Genomic DNA, 19,321 nt, shown 5'->3' on the forward strand with positions numbered 1-19,321 from the left:
ACGATTTTACTTACTTTGTGGGAGCTTACAACAGCAATATATGTGTTTAGTAATTGTATTGATTTGCTTTCACGTTTGTTTGTTTTCATTTTTCTTTTTATCTCAAGCAGGTTTCTGTTTTCGCACTTTAAATAGCTATTTATGTACTGTATAATATAACATTTTTTTTGTTTCTTTCTTTCTTTCTTTCTTTCTGAGAAGTCGCCCCTTTGCTACACATTTGTCACTCAAGCTAACCAATTGTTTCCAGTTGACATGTGTTCCAATTGTTTTCGCCGCCTACAACTTGCTAACTATCAAAAGGTATTCAACACACACATTTTAGCTGCTTGTGGTTAAGACATTCATGCGTTTCGCTTTATTTAGACGTATGTGTGTTTTTGTTTAATACTTACATTTCTCCTTCACTCTTACCGATCTGGCCATGCTTCTGTTTTCTGGTTGTATAAATAGTTCTAGAAATCATATTCTCGCAACGTTATATCAGATACAAAATATTTGCGTTTTTTTTTATTTGTGTTGTTCATTTGCATTAAATTTGTCTATATACTGATGCTTTTTTTTGTTGTTTATTTGTTATCTTTTTTTTTCTTGGTATTTGCAGAATACGTGTATAATCAAGCTCATTCATAAACAATATACATTTAGCTGGTCGTTTTAGTTGTGTGTTGTTTTGTTGTTTCAATATTGGAAGAATGTTCGACAAACAGTGTCAATCTGGAGCAATGATTCAGGCGGAAACGATTCTGTACTGCTCAACAAAAAAAAAGAAGGAAACTCTGAAACAAATAATGTAACGAAATGGAATGCCATCAAGTGTATATTCCAAGGTTGTTAGCGATAAAATTAACGCGGTTATTTCAATGATTCTATCGGCAATTATCTTATCGACGATAACGGACAATAACTCAATTTTTAATATATTTCTTAAATTGATTAAATCCAACCAAATCCTGTTAATTTTTGTAAGCTCTCCCTAAAAAAATTTATTGTTTTGATATTATTGTAAGTTTCAAAGTATAATTACTCACAAAATTTATCAACTTACCATATTTTTTTAGACGAAGCAAAACATGATATAAAAATTTCACAAAATTTTAGAAATCTACAAAAAATAATCAAAAAAATATTCGCTCTGCAGCATTGCCTTGGCGTTCACGATTGCGAGATTCCTACTCGAAACTAGGTGTCCGAAGGCTTGATTGTTGAGGCAATTGCAAACCTCTTTTAACACCTAAGCTTCCAACCACCTCGGGATTCGAACTGACGACCTTTGGCTTATGAGTCCAACTGCCTACCAGCGACTCCACAGAGGCAGGACCCAGGGAGACGACTCCTAAATCTGGACTGAGCTAACGACATAACCTCTAAGTTAGACCGGGGCCAACATTTACTTCCCCATCCGACGGAAGGCGTTATCAGACAAATCTCGTCTCGAAAAATGCCACCGGAACCGTCTGGGATCGAACCCAGGCCGACTGGGTGAGAGGCAACCATGCTTACCCCTACACCACGATCCCGAAATTTAGTGAAAATACATGCAACATTTTCCTCTGTTGGAACCAAGGGTCCTGATTGCTCAAAAAAGACTCAATCACTCGGGATCACAAATCGAACGCGACAAAAAACTGCCCTGGTCGTTTCCTACCGTATGTCAGTGACTATGTCACTTTCACACCAATTGCCAGTGAATACTCTCAATTTGCTCTCCCTCTCACTCCAATCGCCAATCGGGTAGAACAGCGAATGGTTCAGAGAGCCTGATTGCGCTTTTTCGCTCAAAGTTGAGTAAAAATAGTCTGCAATCAGCTTTGTTTTGATTATCTATTAAACAGCTTAAAATCAATGTTATCCAAAACGTTTTGAAATTTGGTGGATAACACAGTATCAAAGACACATTTTTTGAGTGATTAGTGAAAGTTGGTTTACTGCGAATTCGATCATAGCAACCGGTGCATGTGGGTTGAATTTTTCACTGCGCTCTGTTATTTTTTAGAATTTTTGAATTTTTCTTTTGAAAAATTGAACGAATTAAAAGAATATTTGGTGTCGTCGGGAAGTGTTTCAATAAATACTGAATATGGGGCAGGGTATTCCCTTGGTCGTTCGCTGTGAGTTGTGGATTGCCTGCTTCTTTGATAAAGGTTCGACAGGAGAGAGGGAGGAATGATTATTAATTTCTCGTCACTCCATACCCTTAGTGACGTGATGGGAGCAAGGGCGTCTATGTGAGCGTTCCTACACCCGCTTTAAATTTCCGGACGCTAGGTAAGATAAGAGTGAAATTTTGAAAAAAACATATTATTTTCCAAAAAAAACCATTTTAATTAAATGAAAATGCATACAAAAGTAAGGTTCAGTGGATGGTTATTTGCAAATTATGAAAATATGAGTTTTTTTTTGGAAAAAATACGGTACTTGGTGAAAAAACAAACTCATACTCAGTTATGAAAATTCGAGCATTTTCAAAATATACGGTGCATTGTATTTTTTATGCTTAGAAACATACTACATTACCCAAAAACTAATTCTTAAGTAAAGCATTGAATATTTAACATGATATGATTGGATTAAGTCAATTTTAGGAAGATTTTAAAAATGAGTTATTGTTCGTAATCGTCGATAACATTATCCCTGACAGAATTATCGAAATAACGAAGAACTCGACAACAATTATCGTTATCGTCAGGCGTTAATATTATCGATGATTACTTTATCGATTAACAACCTTGACTATGTTATTCCTAACTCGAAATATTTATTAATTATAAAAAGGATTGATAACAAACTCATCACTCTCCAGATTTCCACTCCACTCTTGCATGTTTTTTTACGAGAAATTGTTAAAGAAAATAATCAACAGATGGGAAAAGGGGGGCGAGCACAGGCAAAAATAGCACTATCGAGTGTAGGATAGAGTGTATTTTACTAGTGTTTTGTAATAGATTTATTATTTCTTCGCTCATTATAGGGGGTGGTTTTAATGATTTGTCTCAGCGTAGTTGCTTTTACGTATGGTTCCAAATCTATCGTAGATGCACTATCGTAAGAGTATTTTTTTCTTCTGTTTAGAATGACGAAACTTCAAGCGTGTATCTGTGTGTGTGTGTCTGCTGCTGTTCATGTGTTGAGAAATTGTCCCGGTGTTAATGACGAACTTGGCTGGAACAAACTATTGGCGAACGAATGGGAATGTGTTGAGATTGTTACCGAAGTTCGACATTAACAGTTGTCTGGAAATCAAGCTGAAATCAAACGAATCAAACGATACCTTGTGGTGAGTATAGGTACATGTGTTTTTCTCATACTTTTTTGTTTCTTAATCTCACACAATGAACACCAATTTGCAGTTCTAACCACCTGCTCCTCTGCTCTGTTTTGCGTTAACGAAATCCTGTGTTGCTGTTTTTTCTTCTTTCTTCTCTAAGCCTAACGTTTCCTTAACAAGCTAATTTTTGGTATCATTTTCCGTATATAGACAGATTTTTGTTGTGTTGTTTTGCTTTCTTTTTCTGTAAGTGTGAGTGGGTGATTGCGTGTATTTCTCATATATGGCAGACGATTTCTTCCAGATGCAATCGCTAAATTATGACCAAAATTTGTCGCAAGCGCAAAACAGTAAATTCAACAAAGATAAAACTTTGAAAAATAATTTTGCCTCTCGTGTTTTTTTTTTTGTTCCTGAATACGCTATGTACACAATCGAAAATATCGCATCAATCTGTGCTTGATATGGATCGTTTTCCTTTTTTTTCTTCCTCAATGTTGTGTCACCATGCTTAATATAATTTCAAGCGGGATAATAGATTTCCAATACATTAACGAACTCTCAAAAAAATCGGTGCCAATTTTTGCAATGTATGCCGTCGATCTTCGATATATATATAAAATGTTTCATTTTTTGTTGTTTTAAAGCTTTAATCATAATATATATATAAGGTATATGAGTTTATTTTCTATACACTGTGTTTGTTCAACTTAACCTAAATAACTGCATTTCCATAATATATATATACTTTGTTGTAATAATTACTATTTATTTGTTTCGCCTGCCTTAAATTTGTTTAAATGAATGACTAGAGTGTTAATTTGATTTACTGTTGTTTTACTTCGAATAACTTATGATACAAAGGTGAGTGTTTTGTGTGTTTTTTTTGCCGACCTGTCTCAGCCCGAAGTGCTCTCTCATCGAGAAAGATTCACTCAACTGTGTGGGATCAGTGCATTTCATCGCGTAGATGTGTGTGTGTAGGGTGCAATCCATGCGTGTATGTGTGTATGTTGTGTTCCAGTTTGAGCCGTTTCGACTAGCAGACGCGGTCGCCTCGAAAAGGGAGTATTAAAAATCAAAAATTCGAAAATTTGCACTAGAAATACGTGGGACAAAAGGAGCGCGCGTGATGAGCGTTGCAGTTTGATAATTTACATTACGTTCAAGCCAGATTAAATGTTTTAGCATGTTTTGTTTAATTTTCTTTTTTGCTCTCTTACTTGCTTAATTTTTCTTTGTTGCTTACGAATATGTCACAAAACACAATCATACGAGTATTTTCTTCAGTTTTGTATTGTTGTAACTTCTTGCTGTTTTGTTTTTCACCCATTTATCTCGTTTTCTTTCAGCGCTCAACATAATGCTGCTTGGGTACTATACACATTGTTTTCCTTCTACGTGGAAGTACGATACATATTCTATCTTATCTACGAATCTCAGCTAGAATTTCAGTATGTTTGTTTTTATTTTCTCAAATTTTGCATTCATTTTTTTAGATCACTGCAAAGACGCTTCCTTTCATTTGTTTTCTCCGCACACGTTTCACTGGTAGGTCGTTCTTAATTGTTGAAATAAATAGGAAATTGTAAAATGAGATCACTTTATATAATACAAGACAAGAACCCTGCACTTTTGCACCGATTATAAATAGAGAAACGAAGCCAACTGTCTGACTACTACAAGTTCGGCTAACCCATTGATTGTGTTGTGTGAAACTCCTCACACGTCCCTCTTTCTAACGATGCCGGGAAGAGACGTGGAGTTGCGCGTGATGGCAAACTGATGAACCGGTCGGGGTGGTGGTAATGGTGGTAAATCAACCGGAAGGAACTGGAACTGGGATAATGACTTAGGCGTACGACTCACTCAAATGTTCGAAAAAGTGTTCGAAGTTGGGATCGTTGATTCCAGGGATGCACGTCGGGCTGTTCGCAGGAGATATCGCCACGTTCCGGTACTGCTGCTGGAACGTGGACAATATGTCCCGAATCTTTGCAATGATCTCTTGCACTCAGGCATTCGATTCCTGGAAAATGGAAAATGTATTGTTAAACTTTACTCTGTAAATAACATTACTGAGAAAAAGCTCGTCGTTGCATATAAATTTTTTAAAAGATCAAATCAATTTTGTTTAGTTTGGAAAAACTCATATTTGTGTATTTTGATTGGAACTTTTTCTTGTGTTCAACGACACTAACGCTGCTGTCAAAAGATACAGAGTGTTCCAGGTATGTAGATTAGTTAGGGTAAAGCGGAATTTTCTGCTGCCAAAAATTAGCAAGAAACCCGGATTTTATTGAGATTTTCAGAAAAGTGAAAATTTGATCATTTTCCGAGCGAATTTCACCGATTTTTTCTGTTCCATCTCCAACTGAATCGAAAATCGTGGAATGGAGTAAAACTAAATTACTTTTCAGAAAATCTGTTTCAGTGCTAACTATTTTCGACAGCGGGAAAACCGCCTTTTAAGCTATACCTTATCTGCAGAGTGTTCCAAACAGGTTTATAACGCGAGTTTTGTACTTAAAAGCAGATTTAAGAGCGCTGCACCTTTTGTCAGGAGCAAAACAGCGTGATTATTGTTTCGGAGCCAATCCTCATGAAATTAATAATTGACCGAGTTATGAATTTTTGAATCAATACTGATTTTTTTTTCAAAAATCGAAATATTCATCGCAAAAAATTTTCAACTTAATTTTTCCATGTAAATTGAATTTGCAATCAAAAAGTACTTTAATGAAAATTTGATAAAGTGCAGTTAGTTACCTATTGCTTGGTAAAATTAGTGCCCATGTTTGCCCACCTTTGAAAAAAAATATTAGAAAAGCTGAGAAAATTTTCCATATTTTGCTTCTTGAAATTAAAAATTACCAAAATAAATATCGTGTATCATTTTTTTTTTCAATGTAGTCCTCATCCATACCTACAACTTTGCCGAAGACCTCAAATCGATCAAAAAATGTCTCCAAAAGATACAATTTTTTGAATTTTCATACATCATTTTCGCTGCCTAATTTGTATGGTAAATTATATGGACAAACTAATGATGCAAAAAAGGCTTCTTTATGCCTACCGAAGGCACCAAACAAATTTCAGCCGGATTAAAAAATACAACAAAAACTCAGATTGTTATCCGAGCATTCGTTGGTGAAGGTTGTCTGAATCAACATGACTAGTCGCGTCCCGGCGCAAAACGCCGGCAATATTGCCCTACCTGCGGCTCAAGCAGGCAAAAAAGTGGGAATTTCCAAAAGGAAGGTTGAGGCCTCAACTGATGGCCAAAAACCGGGAATTTCCAAAAGGAAGGTGCTTTTGGAAGTGACATCGAACAGCAAAAAGACGAAAAAGAGCGACGGTACTGTACCGATGGATGAGGAGGAGGAGAACTCTTCATCGCACGAGGAGCAGCTTTTGAAGAACAACAAGTTCGCTGGACTGCCTGACGAGGACCAGGTAGCGGAAGCAAAGGAGAATGAAGTGAAACAGCGAAAGGAGAAACTGCCTCCTTTTTATGTGAGGCAATCAGCAGCAACGATCGACTTTCGTGCGGGGCTTGTTGAACTCATCAAGTCTGGGAAAGTCCAAGGCAACATTCGTCTGTGTCAGGACGGATTTAAGGTGCTGGTGCAATCCAGGCAGCACTATCAACTGGTCAAGGATTACTTGACCGAAAACGAGGCGGAGTACTTTACCCATGATGTCGTCATGGATAAGCCGTACAAAATCGTCGTCAGAGGTCTGTACGACATGCCAGTGGAGGAATTAGCTGCCGAGCTAAAAGTTTTGAAACTGGATGTGTTGGCCGTGCACAAAATGAGCCGACGCAACAAAGACATCAAGTACCGTGATCAGCTCTACCTGCTGCATTTGGCTAAGGGATCGACGACGCTTCCTGAGCTGAAGGCAATCCGAGCGGTTTTCAACATTATCGTGTCGTGGGAGCGATACCGACCAGTGCATCGTGACGTCACACAATGCTTCAACTGCCTGGGCTTCGGGCACGGAGGTAAGAACTGCCACCTGAAGCGTCGTTGCGCCAAATGTGGTACTGATGCGCACATCACGTCCCAGTGCATCCAAGATTCGCTGGTGAAGTGCCTCAACTGCAACGGTGAGCATTCGTCAACCGACCGAAAGTGCCCCAAGAGAGCTGAGTTCGTGAAAATTCGGCAGCAAGCATCGACGAAGAATCAGCCTCAGCGTCGTAGAACTCCTCCAGCCCTGGTGGAGCAAAATTTTCCACCTCTTCAACCGCGACGCCAGGTCCCGAACTTGGCACCGTTACCGTTGGATCCCAGGAAGAGAGCTGAGATGAATCATCCACGGCCGGGTTCCAGCCAGGAGCCGAGACCGCCACCACCGGGCTTCAGCCAGGAGCCAAGACCAACCCAAGAACCAGCAGTTGAGGAAAATGGTAATGATCTTTACACCTCAACCGAACTCCTCAATATTTTCAAACAGATGTCCGCTGCACTGCGTGGATGCAAAACCAAGACCCAGCAGATTGAAGTGCTGACCTCGTTCGTCATCCAGTATGGATCGTAGGTCCCTCAAGCTGCTGAATTGGAACGCTTGCTCCATTAGGAGGAAGAACTTAGAGCTGGTGGATTTTCTTCGCGAGAAGGAGATCGACGTAGCTGCCATCACGGAAACTCATCTGAAGCCCGGTGAAAAAGTTTATCTGCAAAACTACAAGATTGCGACGCAGCTCGACAGGACCACGTCTGGAGGAGGAGGTGTGCTTGTCGCTGTTCATCGTGATCTCAAGCCACGCCGGCTGCCACACTTTAAGCTGGACATCATCGAGGCCGTTGGAGTGGAAATTCCCACTTCGGTTGGCCCAGTACTCTTCATTGCTGCATACTGCCCACGTCAGGTGAATGCCAGAGATGGTTCAGCAGCAAAACTGAAGGGCGATATCCAGAAGCTGACACGGCGGAGCGCAAAGTACATCATCGCTGGTGACCTCAACGCGAAGCATGAAGTTTGGGGCAACAGCAGGAGGAATCGGAACGGAGTGATTCTGCACAACGATCTGCAAAACGGATACTACAACGTTGTGAGTCCGGATCGTCCAACGAGGGTGGCTCGGTCTGGGAATCACTCAATCATCGACTTCTACATTACCAATATGGCTGAGAACGTGGCTCATCCTGAGGTGTTTGAAGAGTTGAGTTCTGATCACTATCCGGTGGTTGTGGAGGTTGGAGCTTCCGTTACTCCGCAGCGGCAACCAACCCGGAAAGATTACCACAACGTTGACTGGCAGCAGTTTCAGCAAGTGGTAGACAGCAACATCGACTATGATCAACACCCGGAAACTTTTGCTGATATTGATCGTTCGCTGGAGGTGATCCAGCAGGCTATCAACCAAGCAGAGGCTGCCAACGTTCGGGAGGTTCCTGTTAATTTTAAGGTAACTGATATTGACGTAGATACTAAACACTTGATTAGACTTAGGAATGTTTATAGGAGACAATATCAACGGACTGGGGACTATGACAAAAAGATTTCAGTTAACAATTTGAACAAAATCATACAGGACCGACTTGACAATATTAGAAATCAAGAATTTTCAAAACATGTAAGCCAGCTTGGGAATTATTCAAAACCATTTTGGAAACTTTCAAAAGTTCTTAAAAACAAACCAAAGCCTATTCCTCCTCTTATTGTTGAGGATTCTCCTTTGATTACATCCGAGGAAAAGGCAAATGCACTTGGGCTTCATTTTGTTAGTTCACATAATCTTGGCGCTTCCATGACCAGCCGTAAAGAAACATCAGTTGCCAATAGTATTTCAACAATCAATGACTCTACCTTTGAATTTCCTGCAGATTCCCATGTTTCTGGTGAGGAAGTCAAAGTTGCAGTTAAACAAATGAAAAATATGAAAGCTCCAGGCTTTGATAACATTTTTAATCTAGTGTTGAAAAAACAGAGTGATCAGTTCTTTCAACATCTAGCCAATATTTTCAATAAATGTTTGCAACTTGGTTACTTCCCCACCAATTGGAAACTGGGCAAAGTCATACCAATTTTAAAGCCTCAAAAAGATCCAACATCGCCAACAAGTTATCGTCCCATTAGTCTTTTGAGTAGTCTGTCCAAACTCTTTGAGAAAGTCATCTATTCAAGGCTTTTGGATTTTACCAACGATAATAATATAATTTTGAACGAGCAGTTTGGCTTCCGAAAGGGGCATAATACTGCTCATCAGCTTACGAGAGTAACTAAAATCATCAAGCAGAACAAGCTCGAGTCTAAATCAACTGCTATGGCTTTGTTGGATGTTGAGAAGGCTTTTGACAATGTTTGGCATGATGGTTTGATACATAAACTGTATTTATACGGTTTTCCAATGTATCTTATCAAAATTATCCAGCACTATCTTTCGGAGAGATCGTTCAGGGTTTTTCTGAATGGGATTGCTTCTGGATTATTCAACATTGATGCTGGGGTTCCCCAAGGAAGTATTCTTGGCCCACTTCTGTACAATATTTTTACATCTGATTTGCCTACTCTTCCTGGTAATGGTGTGTTGTCACTTTTTGCTGATGACACTGCCGTTATTTATAAGGGTAAAATAACCAGATATTTAGTCGGCCGTCTTCAGAAGGGTCTTGACGTTCTTTCCGAATACTTTGGCGACTGGAAAATTCGCATAAATGCAGCCAAAACTCAAACCATCATTTTTCCACTTTCCAAATCGGCCCGATTTGTCCCAAAGGATGATGTTTTGATTAAAATGAATGATGTTTCAATACCCTGGTCAAAGGAAGTTGTATATTTAGGTCTCATACTTGACTCGAAACTATTGTTTCGACAGCATGTAGATAAAATATTGAACAAGTGCAGCATTCTCATCAGGTGTTTGTATCCTTTAATTAACAGAAAATCAAAGTTATCTTTGAAAAATAAGCTAGCAGTTTACAAACAAATAATTTACCCCGTTATTGAGTATGCAGTACCTGTTTGGGAGTGTTGCGCTAGAACTCATAAATTGAAGCTCCAGCGTGTCCAAAACAAGGTACTCAAAATGGTTTTGAATGTTCCTGGCTGGACTAGATCAAGTGAGGTTCATGAATTAGCAGAAGTAAAAATGTTGGATCAGAAGATTCAAGAAAAATGTTTGAAATTCAGGGAAAAATGTGCTATATCTGAATACCCCTTGATTCAAGGATTGGTTTAGTTTAGTTTATGGTAACATTAAGTTAGTTTTAGGTTAGGTTATGTTTTCTTAATTTTTTTTTTTCTTCATTGTACCTAGTGTTACAAAAATGATAAATCATATACTTTTAAAGTTATGAATATGAACAGTGTTTTAATCACGAAAAGCAAACTAAAGCTGAAGAGCCACAGCTGACCACTTATTATGTAAACCAAATGTAATTATTATAAGAAAGATTCAATAAAGTATATTTAATTCAAAATACAACAAAAACTCAACTGACCGAAATCTCAAAGAATTGCTCTTCGGGAAAGATGTAGAGAATTTCCTAAAATTTAAGGTGAAGCCGTTGATCATTTTCAAAGAAAATTAATCATCACTATAAAAAATTGTGTATTGAATTCAATTTTACGAATTTCAGCACCAAAAGGAATCAGCATGTGCCGGTTGTTGCCTTCTTGAAGCCACTGAAGGAATTTTTGATCTATATCAATTGTGCTTCAAAATTTATATACTTTTGTGGCACAGTCATTGTCGGCATAGTTGGCCATCATTGATTAATGACGATTTCCATAACTTAACAAGGAATGGGATAATCGTTTCCAAAAGGAATCAGCATGTGTAGGGCACTATTCTAAACAACTTGTTGAAGGAATTTTGGCAAAATATTGAAAGCGACGCAAAATTTATATCTTTGAAGGAAAAATCATGGTTGGAAAAACTTAGTGAAAAATAACTGATAAGATAACTGTAGCGTCTTCGTCTTTCAAAATAATGTAACACAATTAAATATATTGACTGGGTAATAATATTTTCTGTTTCTCTCAAAGGTACATCTTTTAAGACAGAAAAAATGTGTAATTTTACCGCTGAAAAGGTGTCATTTTACCACTTTTCTGGTGTATAGTCTTTCAGTCTAAATTGAGGTAAAATTACATCATAAAAGAGGTAATATTCAACCTTTCAAAATTACACCTTCCGAATTAACACATTTTTTTACTGTGTAAACACTTTCAAAAATTTGGAGAAAAAACAAATGTTAGCAAATCTCACCTTTAGGTTATCGAAGTAGTGCATAATTTGTTCGTAGTCCATATCTAAATCGTCCAGACCGAGACTCTCGCCGGGCCCGAGCTCGCTGTCGGGCGTGTTGGCAAACATCGGGTTGCCCACGACCGTCGGTTTACTATGCTTCAGCGGGAGCGGTGGCTTTGGTATCTTAGACTGATTGTTCTGCTGCTGCTGCTGCTCATTGGGCGGCGTCACAAAGCCCCCGTTGTCGTCCGAACTGGACTCGAGCGTTTTGACCCCGGTGGGACATTCCTCGCCACGGGAGCGTCTCTTCTCCGCTGCGACGGCCGCCGCCACGACCGACGCCGGAACGGGGCTGATTTCGGCGGTCGTTTCCACCGGCACCGGCGACGGGTCCTTAATACTACTGGACAAGATTGGATTGCTTTGGACGAGCTGCGCCACGACCGTCGCCTTGTTTCGGCCCGACTGGTTGTTGATGGTGTCGAACTTGAACGCGGACTTTTGCGAGCACTGCTGGACCAACCGTTCGGCCATGTGCATCTCCTCCGGGTTCCGACTGCTGGACGGGCCCGGCGGCTGCGGAATCGCCGCGAAGCCCATGTTCTCGAACGAGTGCGGTGACTTTGTCGTTTGCCGGACTATGGGCTGGACCGAGTACTGGGGGATGTTGTTGTTGAACAGGGCAGCGTTGATCTGCTGCTGGGTAAAGTTCAGGTTGCGCTGCTGCGCTTGGTTACCGTGCAGTTGGATTTCGAACGCGGGGTTGGTGGTGGAACCGCTGCTGCTGCCGCTGTGGCGCACGTAACGAGGGTGCAGACGTGGCCGGGGGTTTCTCATCTGAATGACCGGTTCGGGAGTCTGGAATGGGGAATTTAATGATTGATCTACAAGTCTGAGATCTAGGTTATGTACAAACATACCCTATTGGCAACGCCCGCGGTCACTCCCATGTTCCTGTGGGGAGGAACTGGCGGACGGTATTCGACTCCATCAATTACGGGAATTCCATGGGGCGGCAACGGTGGAGCCTTTTCGTCCTCACTACAAGAAAACGACATTTCAGCTCAAATATACATCAAGAATTAACGAGATCTCACCTCGAAATCCGACTTCGACGGTCACGCTTGTTGTAAGTGCAGGTGTTCACCGCTCCAGCTTGTTGTCCTTCAGCGCCAACCGTCAAAGGTAGCTGAATGTGGTTCGGGTTATCAAAGCTGTTCACCTGAACGATACTTTCCTCCGCATCGCCGTACTTGGAACTCATCGGATTGTTGATGATGTGCATGCGTGAATCTACAAAATAAACCGCTGTAACTATACAAGTCACCTCAAGAGATCACCCCGCCTACCTCTATTGTTTCCACCGATCTCGTGTCCGTTGGTCGATCTGTCCATCGTGGCGCGTCCCAGCCACACCCAATCGTGGGCGTTCGTCGTGGACTCGATCGCCTTACCGCCCAGCACCGAAGCGTTCCCAAGCCCATCCCGCACGCTAGCCTCGCCCGTCACGTCGATCGTCACGGGTCGGAACTTGGACGCGTACACCACACACGACACCACAAACAGCCCGATCGCCAGGCAGAACGCCGCCAGCAGCACGTACATGCCAATCTCCAGCGAGGTCCCGTCCGAGTAGACCATACTCTTGCTGTTGGCGTACCCGGGAATGCCACCGCGGTTCTGGCGGGACGGCGACAGGGCCGCCATCTCCTGGCCGTGGTCGTCCTTGAGCGGGATACCTATCAAAATGTCGTCCAAATTACTATACTCACTCCCCGGCTTACGGTCGCGGCCACTAATACCGTCATTCTGGACCGTGTCGGGGCGCGTCGCGGCACTCAGGTCCGACGACGAGCTGAAATCCACCTGAACCGAGGCGAGCGCACTCACCAGCGGACCCACGGAGGATTTCATGCCCTGTGGAGGGAAGGAAAACGGAATCAGTCGGAGTGTAACGTGGGCTTTTGGGGGTCAAACAGAAGCAGTTGGTGAGAAGGCAGACCATATTTGGAACTCTTTAAAAATGTATCATTCAGGTGTGTCCAAAAATGGTAAGAGTTCCAAACATTATCGCAAACCGTGCAATTTATGGAACTTATTTGAAGAAAATTTAGCACAAACACAGAGGAATTTTGGTGACGAGACAAAAAAGTGATGATTTGAGTGTTCAAGCAATGTACTGGATGAAGATGATGAGCATGATATCAAGGATTCTACGAATATTCTTGGGATGTCGATATTTTATGAGAATGATACAAATTATGGTTGATCCAGTTACCTTCCAATTGACAGACTATTCAATCTATATGAATTTATGATTTCTATAAACTGTTGCTTTATGTAATTAAAATTATGTTTGAAGAAGGCTACGGTTGTTGGTTTCATCATCCTTGAAAACGAAACCAACTGTTTTGTTCAACAGAACAACTTTGATGATGTTAGTATCACACCGCTCTTTTTCTAGATCTAACTTCTTAAAATTCAGGCACCCGAACAAGCAATACTCAACATACCTGCTTCGACACTGGAATGTTCCGCCTCAACCGACATTCTTCCGATAGCAGCAGCGTCACCCGGAGAAGGTCTCCGTTGCCCTCGCCAACCGCGATCACACGCGGATGGTGCGACGCCAGCATGGGTGCGAACGCAACGACCTCCGTGTCCAGACTCTCCACCAGCAGGAAGTAGTCGTCAACGGAAATGTCCCTAAAAATATTCGTTAAAACATATCATTGAACTCACAATTTGAACATGTTACCTTAGAGGAGTTCGCGATCCATCCGAGAACTCAAGATCGATGTCCAGCAGACCTTCCTGGTACTGAGCAGTCAACTTCCTAGTTACGGACGTTTCCGCGATGTAACCATTCTCGATCGCATTGTCACTAGTGATGGAGAGCTGAAGTCCGGAGACGACACGCACCAGCAGTCTCGTTAGGCTGACCTTATCGCTTCCAACGCGAACCTCCCGTGCTCCGATTACCCGTCCGGTAATGGGTGACAATACCTAAATTGAAAATTGACTCTTAGCGATCACTCAACTTGAAGCGTTCTTCAACATACCTGAACATCGGTCCTTCCCATAGCTCGACCCTGCAGCGTTCGACCTCTCAGAGTGGCAATCTTCGGATCGGCCACTCGCAGCAACGGTTGCACCAAATCCGTAACCCTCAAACCAGTCCGGCGCGAGATCAAATAGTTGACCCGTCCGGAGTCCTGATCCACGGCCAAAAAGCGCGCGTACACCTCGACGGGACTCTGCTGGTAGCGGGCCCGACAAACGCTGCGCTCCGGCGAGACACCGTTGACAAAGTCGTCCCCGTGGTGACCCCAGCCGTAAGCTCGCTTGCGGCGTCGCATCTTTCCGTTAGCACTCCTGAAAAAGACGGGTTTTATAGCGAAGTTCTTCGAACTCATGATTTCAACCAAAGCTTACACATTGTGATCCTCGGGAATCTTCCAGCCCTTGATTTGGGACAGTCGGAAATCGGCCACGGAAACTTCCAGCGGGAACTCGGGCATCCAAACCATGAACTTGGCCAACCCGGCGTACGTTCCGTACTTGACCTGCACGGAAGCGTTCGACGAGCCACGTGCCTCCGAACCGTCGACGTACACCGAACTGCATGACGATGAGACCTGTCAATTGAAAATTATTAGATTTTTTTTATTTAAAAAGGTAAGTAATGTTGTGCCTTCACCTTTATGACACTTTCATCCTCAGCTTGACAAGAACTCTGCAGAGTTACGTCCGCTACCTTCCCTGCTTGCGACACGATAAACACCTTCATCGCTTGCGACACTTGTCTTCCAGTTAGAACGGCCGTGTTCATTAGTTCCCAGTTCTACAAAAAAAATCAATACTACATCAGTCAACCAATTCGAAAAAAAATCCCCCCAAAAAATCCCACCTTCGAAATCGGCAACACCGCCTGAATGTCATCCTTCTGGATCTCCAGCTTGGCGACGATCTTCTTGCGGCCCTCCTCGTGCGGCGAGCTGGACGCCTCCGCCGACAGTTCCTTAATCTTCGGTCCGTCGTGCACGTAGCTGACGGACCACACGATCCGCCCGCCGTCCCAGTGGTCTTTGGTGTCGTTCGCCACCTCCAGCAGCCAGGAGAAGACCTCCACGATTCTGATGAGAAATCCGAAAATTTCTGATTAATTCAGTACATTAAAAAAGATGATTTTTAAACTTACTTGTTCGAGTTCATATCGTCCCCGGTGCTGGCCGGACTGTCCGGATCCTGGTCCTTGCGGAACGCAGTCACTCGAGCCACCGTATGCTTGGTGTTTTCCTTCTCGACGGAAACGTTCCAGTCTTCGGAGGATGCGCTCGCACCCAGAATGCGCATACCCGCCTTGACACGTGCTCTGTTGGGTTGAAAAAAAAAAATTAAATTTTTGTTCTCGCATGAAAATTTGAGTGTTTTCGAAAAAAATACGGTAATTTTTGAAAATATTAGTATTTTACAAAACCACTTGAATAAATTTAAAATGCATTCAAAATTTCGCTTCGTTTGATACCCATATTGCAAATTATAAATTTTTTATTATTTTCGAAGAAATACGGTATTTTGTAAAAATGTTAGCATTTTACAAAAAAAAAAAACAAATTTAAGAGGAAATGCATACAAAATTTCGATCTGTTTGATATTAATATTGCAAATTATAAAAATTTCGGGTATTTTCGAAAAAGGTACAATATTTTCGATTCGATTCGTTTGATACCGACCTTGCAAATTTTACAAATTTGAGTATTTTCGAAAAATACGGTGTTTTGTTAAAAATTGAGTAATATAAAAAAAACAAATTAAAGAGGAAATGCATACAAAATTTCGATTCGTTTGATACCAATACCACAAATTAAAAAAAATAGTATTTTAAAAAAATACGGTATTTTGTAAAAAAATTTGCATTTTACAAAAAAAAAAACAAATCAAAGAGGAAATGCATACGTAATCGATTCGTGTGATACCCATATTGCAAATTATAAAAATTTTAGTATTTTCGACAAAATACGGTATTTTGTAAAAAAATAGCATTTTACAAAAAAAAAAACAATTAAAGAGGAAATGCATACAAAATTTCGTTTCGTTAGATACCAATATTGCAATTATAAAAAATTTAGTATTTTCGAAGAAATACGGTATTTTGTAAAAATTTGAAAATTTTACAAAAAAAAACAAATTAAAGAGAAAATGCATACAAAATTTCGATTTGTTTGATATTTTTATAGCAAATTATAATTTTTTGGAATTTTTACAAAAAAAAAAAACAAATTAAAGAGAAAATGCAAACGAAATTTCGATTTGTTTGATATTATTATAGCAAATTATAAATTTTTTAGAATTTTCCGAAAAAATACGGTATTTTATAAAAAAAATAAGCATTTTACAAAAAAAAAAAACAAATTTAAGAGGAAATGCATACAAAATTTCGATTCGTTTGATACCAATATAACAAATTTAAAAAAAAAGTGCTTTTAAAAAAAAATACGGTATTTTGTAAAAAATTTTGCATTTTACAAAAAAAACAAATTAAAGAGGAAATGCATACCAAATCGATTCGTGTGATACCCATATTGCAAATTATATTTTTTTAGTATTTTCGACAAAATACGGCATTTTGTAAAAAAATAGCATTTTACAAAAAAAAACAATTAAAGAGGAAATGCATACAAAATTTCGTTTCGTTAGATACCAATATTGCAAATTATAAAAAAATAGTATTTTCGAAGAAATACGGTATTTTGTAAAAAATTTAGCATTTTACAAAAAAAAAAACAAATTAAAGGGAAAATGCTTACAAAATTTCGATTTGTTTGATATTATTATAGCAAATAATATTTTTTTCATAATTTTCGAAAAAAATACGGTATTTTATATAAAAAATTAGTATTTTACAAAAAAAAACAAATTCAAGAGGAAATGCATTGAGTATTGTAAATTGAGTATTATATTAAAAAAATAAAAATAAAAAAAATGAAATGCATACAAAATTTCGATTCGTTTGATACCAATATACAAATTAAAAAAAAATGAGTATTTAAAAAAAATACGGTATTTAGTAAAATAATAATCATTTTACATCAAAATACAAATTAAGGAGGAAATGCGTGCAAAATTTTGTTTCGTTTGATATTAATATTGCAACGATAATAATAACGATAATGGTTAGACATAAACTTTGAAAAATATTTGCAACGGCCTAAGTTTCAAACAATAAATACCTACACAAAATAATTTAGCAAAATAGCGTACACTTTAAAAACACTCATATTTTCAAAATGTACAATATGGGTGTCAAACGGAAAAAATTGTTTACGCTTTTTCACTTTTATTAGAGTTTTTTTGTGAAATTTTCATATTTCCACAAAATACCGTGTTTTTATTAATAAAGTTTTTTAATGTTTATGTCTAACCATTATCGTTATCGTCAAAAATGTTATCGACGATAATTTTATTGATTAACAACCTTTAGCGTTACTTACCTCACGATGAACACCGCAATGTTTTGTCCCGGTTCCGGGTGTAGGAACACGGGCACGTGAATCTTCGACAGCGGGTAGAGCGGCTGCTGGGGCACCATCATCGTGAGCGTTTCGTCCGCCCGGAGCTCCTTGTACGGCATCTGACTAGGGACCAGTGGGATCTTGGCGAAGGGCGTCAACGGTTGGATCTGGACCTTTGGCTCGCACAGTTCGGGACTACGCGCCGGTGGTTCAAACACGCTGTACGACACCTGAACCATTCGCTGGGGAGTCTTCAGTGCTGCTGGTTGGCGCCCGTCTTTCTCTGGAGGGGGAAGTGGAGGCCACCAGTTCGAAGGTATCACGACTTCGGCGACGCACACTCCGTCTTCTCCTTCGGGCATGCAACGACCCTTGAGGGGTGTTTTGTTCCCAATTGAAGCGTGCAAAAGCACGCAGATCTTCTGACGCTGCAGGTGCCCACCGGGATCGGCTCCAGCGTGGAACAGTACCCTCAGCACTGGAGAGTCCCGAGGGATGGTATTCTTCACGAGGTGTGCCGAAATGTCCAGGTGCAAGTTCGACTGCTGCAGATCCATCAGGGCGGCCGTCGTGTTCTGCGTGGTATCGCTGGACGACTCCATGACATCCGGCACAATGTACCGCGCTGGGACGGTTTGTTTCGTCGAGAACGGTCCATAGCTGGCACGAATCGACACGGGTTGACTAGTTTGAACCACCGTAAATCGGTCAATCGACAGCACCGAGTCGGACCCGGATCGTCCCTTACCCGACGAGGACGATACCGAACTCTGTCGTGGTGAGTGCTTCAGGAAGAAGCCACTGTCCGGTGTCTCGAAGTGAACTTCCACCGCAAATGCTGTGCCTGTAAATGGAAAAGAAAACGTGATTTAGTTGAATGATTAACTAGTTGAATTTGTGTCAGCTTAGCGACACATTTCTCCAAGCGTCATTATCTTATCTCAACACCGTCGTCGTCGTCATCGCCCGTCCACGGGATTCTGCCTCGCCGGGTTTATTTTTAATTTAACTTCCCTCGCAGAGCAAGCGTTTTATTGAATGTATACTTCTTCGCTTTATTGTCTGTTTACTAATTACAAGCGCTGATAAGCAAATCATTGCCCGGAGGAAGTGCGACTGGAATTCCGAGGGAAGTCGCAGTCACTTCAGAGGCGAATTGGCGTGATTCCGAGTTTTTCCCCGCTGCTAAGTGAGATCAACAAAGAAGTCGTATTTATTTCAAACTTTAATCGAGCACATTTCCGCTGATCTTTCACCCCGCTGCCACAACAAGCATAGAGAGTAGGGCAAAAGACCATGGCTTAGCAGCGTCAACCGATGGGCGCCTTTACT

The 19,321-nt window shown here is 40.7% G+C and overlaps 1 protein-coding gene across 1 annotated transcript in view; it reads right to left on the minus strand.

Annotated features, from left to right (window-relative positions):
* Positions 1–377: 377 nt before the first annotated feature.
* LOC120417103 (transmembrane protein 132E) overlaps positions 378–19,321 on the minus strand; it is a 115,331-nt gene continuing 96,387 nt past the window's right edge. The window contains exons 2-14 of the mRNA XM_039579080.2: positions 17,969–18,833; positions 15,676–15,849; positions 15,385–15,610; positions 15,175–15,318; positions 14,910–15,112; positions 14,537–14,849; positions 14,233–14,480; positions 13,988–14,180; positions 12,824–13,391; positions 12,572–12,767; positions 12,395–12,515; positions 11,493–12,332; positions 378–5,297 (exon numbers count right to left, since the gene is read on the minus strand). Coding sequence (XP_039435014.1) covers positions 5,283–5,297; positions 11,493–12,332; positions 12,395–12,515; positions 12,572–12,767; positions 12,824–13,391; positions 13,988–14,180; positions 14,233–14,480; positions 14,537–14,849; positions 14,910–15,112; positions 15,175–15,318; positions 15,385–15,610; positions 15,676–15,849; positions 17,969–18,833 — 4,106 coding nt within the window. The 3' untranslated portion in view covers positions 378–5,282. The remainder of the gene's footprint in view (positions 5,298–11,492; positions 12,333–12,394; positions 12,516–12,571; positions 12,768–12,823; positions 13,392–13,987; positions 14,181–14,232; positions 14,481–14,536; positions 14,850–14,909; positions 15,113–15,174; positions 15,319–15,384; positions 15,611–15,675; positions 15,850–17,968; positions 18,834–19,321) is intronic.

Source organism: Culex pipiens, chromosome 1 (assembly GCF_016801865.2).
Source record: "Culex pipiens pallens isolate TS chromosome 1, TS_CPP_V2, whole genome shotgun sequence".
Classification (NCBI taxonomy): domain Eukaryota; kingdom Metazoa; phylum Arthropoda; class Insecta; order Diptera; family Culicidae; genus Culex; species Culex pipiens.